This window comes from Acanthisitta chloris, unplaced genomic scaffold (assembly GCF_000695815.1).
Source record: "Acanthisitta chloris isolate BGI_N310 unplaced genomic scaffold, ASM69581v1 scaffold14930, whole genome shotgun sequence".
In the NCBI taxonomy this organism is placed as follows: domain Eukaryota; kingdom Metazoa; phylum Chordata; class Aves; order Passeriformes; family Acanthisittidae; genus Acanthisitta; species Acanthisitta chloris.
The window spans coordinates 53,559-58,118 of NW_008651215.1; the positions used below are offsets into that span (position 1 = coordinate 53,559).

General features: G+C 34.1%; 1 protein-coding gene across 1 annotated transcript in view; it reads left to right on the plus strand.

Moving 5' to 3' along the window:
* Positions 1–3,913, plus strand: part of LOC103799935 (lysine-specific demethylase 4C-like) — a gene marked incomplete at both ends in the record, with an annotated part of 50,793 nt that extends 46,880 nt beyond the window's left edge. The window contains 2 exons of the mRNA XM_009072294.1: positions 634–689; positions 3,805–3,913. Coding sequence (XP_009070542.1) covers positions 634–689; positions 3,805–3,913 — 165 coding nt within the window. The remainder of the gene's footprint in view (positions 1–633; positions 690–3,804) is intronic.
* Positions 3,914–4,560: the final 647 nt, after the last annotated feature.

The window sequence follows — 4,560 nt, forward strand, 5'->3', positions numbered from 1 at the left end:
AGTTGGATCAATGGCTCAGTTTCCCAGTAACTTCACAGAAAAGTCATCATAGAATCACATTATATACAGAGAAGTAAGGGACCCTTGAGGATCACCTAGTCCAACTCTTGACCCTGCACAGGACTTAGAAAATTTGAACAAGGCTCTCAGGCACATGGTGGTATTGTTGGGTTGTCCTGCACAGGACTAAGAATTGGACTCAGTGGTCCTTAAGGGTCCCTTCCAGCTCAGATTCTATGATCATATGTCATTGTACTGTGTTTTACCTTTGTAGTTCATATGGCAATTCCAGCCTTTCTATGGCAGTACTGATGTAAAGGGTTGCTTATTTAGTATCACTTTCAAAGTGATTATGTCACTTTGTTCATGAGTAATACTAAAGTATTTTTTTCTTAGTATTTTTTTCTTAGTATATTTTTCTTAGCATATTTTTCTTAGTATTTTTTTAGTATTTTTGTTACTGTATCCTTTTTTTCCCTGTAAGGAAATGGTATGCTTATAAGTGGCAGTTTGTAATACAGTAATTAAATACATTAGTAATTTGGTTATCCTCAAGATCAGCTAAATAAAACTGATTTGTAAACAGTGAGTAAAGCTCCTTTTTTTCTACAATATTTTTATTTTTATTTTTAGGAATGTTGTCTCTGCAATCTGAGGGGTGGTGCATTAAAGCAAACTACTGACAAAAGGTAAGTAATACATTTTTTAGGATTTTATGTGCTTTTTTAAACATGAATCTGTTCCTATGTGCAAAGCATAGGTAGACCTGATTACTTGACAGTGTCCCTTTAAACCAAATCTTTGGAGAATGAAAGTCGCTCCTATTGCAAAGTGCCTCTGGCATTTTGTGAAATAGTTAGATACTAGAATGCACATTTGTTTTAGTATTTGCACGCACTTGCTTGTTCGAAATTTTAATCTGCTGGCAATTACTGAAGAAAGTAAATGTGTGCTCATTTGTCACTGTTTGCATGGGCAAGTCTTATCAAACAGCAAAGTGTATTTTCCTCTTTGCTCCTGGAAATTACATTGCAATACCTTTGAATTTCTAAAACCAGTATTTTCAATGAATTATTTTTAATCATATTGAATTAATTTTCAATTCTGAAGTTTTTTTCAAAAATATGCTTCTATCACACACTGTCAAAAATGATATTGTTACTGACATCCTGCTATTAACACCATCAGTATTTTTCTGTGTATCTGGATGACAGGATGCGATAGCAAGTAACCATAACAGATAAAGTGGAAAATGGTGCAGCTTAATATTTTTGCAAGCCCAATAGTAGAATAGTTTTTATGCATTTTGAATAATTTCATAATTGATTGGATTATTTTAGTAACTTAGCAATATAATGTAGATATCTTTCTTTAATGCTTTGCACTGCACTGGTAAGACATTATCTGGTTACAAGATTCTTTTTCACTTACCAGGCAAGAATTTATTTATCAGTGATTTGCAATTGATTGGAGGACCCTTGTAAATTGTCCAGTTAGGAGAAGCTCAGTCCACATCTTACCTTCAGAAAGTGTTATTACTGTAACCGTTTTAATGGAGGTTTTGACCAATACATGAAAATTCTCAGCTGATTTGAGTTCTATTTTATACTCCCCTAAATCTACTACTTGCTTTCTCACTAAAAAAAAAACAAAAAGAAAGGGGGGAGGGGAAGAAAATTACAGAAGTATTATCGCAGTAGAATTTATCATGCCCTTTTGATACTTGCTGATAGATTCCATTTGTATCTTTAAAAACATGTAAATCTTTTTTTGTAGACTAATTGAACTTTTTTTTCAAATGCTTTATAAGATGTACTCATAGGAAAAAAATTCCACAGGGGTGTGCATGAAGTTACTTTCGTTGTATAACTATACCTGAAGTCTTTGAATTTCCATTCTATCACTCTGTAGGTTAGTGTTATGGATTTATGAAATAAGAGTTCTCTAAAATCAGTTCAACTCTTGTTTTCTTTTTCTATAACATGTTATAGTTGTTACATCTATCTTTCAGCACTAGCTACCATTCAAAAATGTTGAGCTTTTAGAAATGTATGTTAGTTATGTCCTTTTTCTCCAAAAAGTGTAAAATCTAATGTGTATTCCCTGCACTCCTTCTTTCCTTCTTACACACTGACTAGAGATAGAAGAGGAGCATTACATACATTTAAAATCTAATGGATCAAACATGGTGTGTGTGGTAAGCAGTTTGCCGTGTAGGAGAGCTGAGGTTCTTTCTTGTCAGCAGAACACAGCAATCATTTTGAGTCAGTTAGGCTGTGAGATGTCAGAGTATAAATGTCTGGGTGAAGATTTATTGAAGAGGCATTTTATTTATAGCATTTCTGCCCAGAAAACGTAAATGGTAACGCAGCGTAGTTTAGCAGGTGGGCAGGCAGCAATGAGAAGGAAAAGGGTGTTATTAAAAGTATAAAAAAGTCTCAAGACTCTTTTCTGCAATAAACAAACCTGTCACCATAATAAAATGATAGAGCCACAAGCTTTATCTGCTTTTATTTGGGCTGAACTGTATAACTTGCTAATTGATATGTCATCTTTACATACAGCTCTTGTTTCACACTTTGACCAATACAACTCTAAAGTCACATAACAGCAGTTTGTTTAGTCCCTGTGTGTCATATTAGCAGCACATTTTCTAGACATTTTTTGTCAAAGATGACTTATTAAAATATCACCACTCAAGTGCAGGAAGGATAAATTAGATATGTTTTCTGCAACACACTCCATCTCTTTCAGCTCCAGCCCACATTTGTGTTAATCTGCTAAGATGCTCATATAATGTGTGTCTCTAGAGATGTACAGAAAGTGAGGTAAGGCAAGCATTCAGGGCCTACAGAAATAGAGCAAATGGGGTAATGAAACCAGATGTACAGTGGATGACAGAGAATAAGGCAAATATTAATAAAAGAATGGACATGTTTTTCTTTCTTCAGATTTAGTACTTGTCTACCCCAGAAGGATTTTAGTTGTCTCAGAAGACTACTCTTAGTAAAAATGTTGTTCGCTCCTCTATTACTTAATGAAACATACACTTTCAATAGTAATTTAAAAATGTTTTTTATTTTCATTTAGCCTTTCTTATTTTGAGATTTATGTATCGAAACAGGATTTGGAGGATAATAGCAGTGTTTTCTGATGAGTGTTGGAAGCACATAGCATCATCTGACAAACTTCCTGAAGTCAGACTGAGCTTTTAGACATATCATTGGTCCTAGGCACTTGCAGGTGCTTTTGTTGCTGAAGGGAATGCAGTTCATGTTGGAAATTACACTGATCACTTTGCTGTTTCTATGCCATTGTGTCTGTAAACAGAACATCTTGATAGTATACTTCCTTTTGCATTTTGATAAATATATGACTGATTGTGATCATGTGTATTGCCTAAAAATGATTACTTAGGTCTGAGTAAAGTTAATCCAAAATGCTGTAGGTGATAAATTGCACATCAACCAAATAGAGTGGTCTTTACACTTGTATCTGAATAGCACAGCTACAAAACCTTTGCTCTTAATAAATTGAAAGATGCTTTAAAAAATGTTGCAATAAAACTTCAGTGTGAAATTGTATTTTCAGAAAGTGGTAGTGCTGTAAGGTTTCTTAAGGTGTTTCAAAGAAGCTGAGGAAATCCTAGTAAGGAAATAACTAGAGATGATTGCCTTTAAAAAAAGCGAACCAAAATAAAAAAAATTCAACCACAATAATAATAATGTTTAAGAAAAAAATCTTAAACACTTGTATTTCTGTGAGGTTTTTTTGGTGGTATTTTTGACTTGCCACTTTTCACAGGTGGGCACATGTGATATGTGCAATTGCCATCCCAGAAGTCAAATTTGGTAACGTCGTGGAACGTACTCCGATAGACACTAGCGGAGTACCTTTGGAAAGATTTCAATTGGTGAGTAATATATTAATATGTGCTCCATATATGCTTTTCTATTAAGGTGTTCCAATATTTGAAATGTATTAAAAATCTGAATTGTGATAAAATTGCCTGGTAAAGAGCAGTAAACTATGGCTAAGATAAGGAATAAATAATCAGTTTTATCAAGATGGGCCTTTTGACACATAATGGCATTTTGTTAACACTGGTAACAGCATTTGGTATTTTGTCCTTCCCCTAAAGAAGAATAGACTTGACCACCAGTGTCAACTGTGAAGATTTAAATTCTTGAACTGTATTGGTGATGAAACCCAAACAGAGTGGGAATATTACACGGTACATATTCATGAGGTCTTCTTATTATGGATTTTTGCCTCAAGGAGCTATTTATTTAGGTAAAAGGATATATGATCTGTTTGTTACTGGTATCTCTACCATTTGTACAGTGAGAAATGTGCCTAAAACAGATCACGCATTAAACATGGACATTCAAGAAAGCTGAGGTACCAAAGCAGAAGCTATGTACAACTGCAATATACTTTTTCTTGCTATGTTGCATAAGAATTACTTAATTGGTCAGTATGTGCATGACTGTGACGTCATCTGAAAGAAAGAAAGCAGTTACAGTCCCATTCAAAGTCTTAGAGAAAGCATAAGTTTTC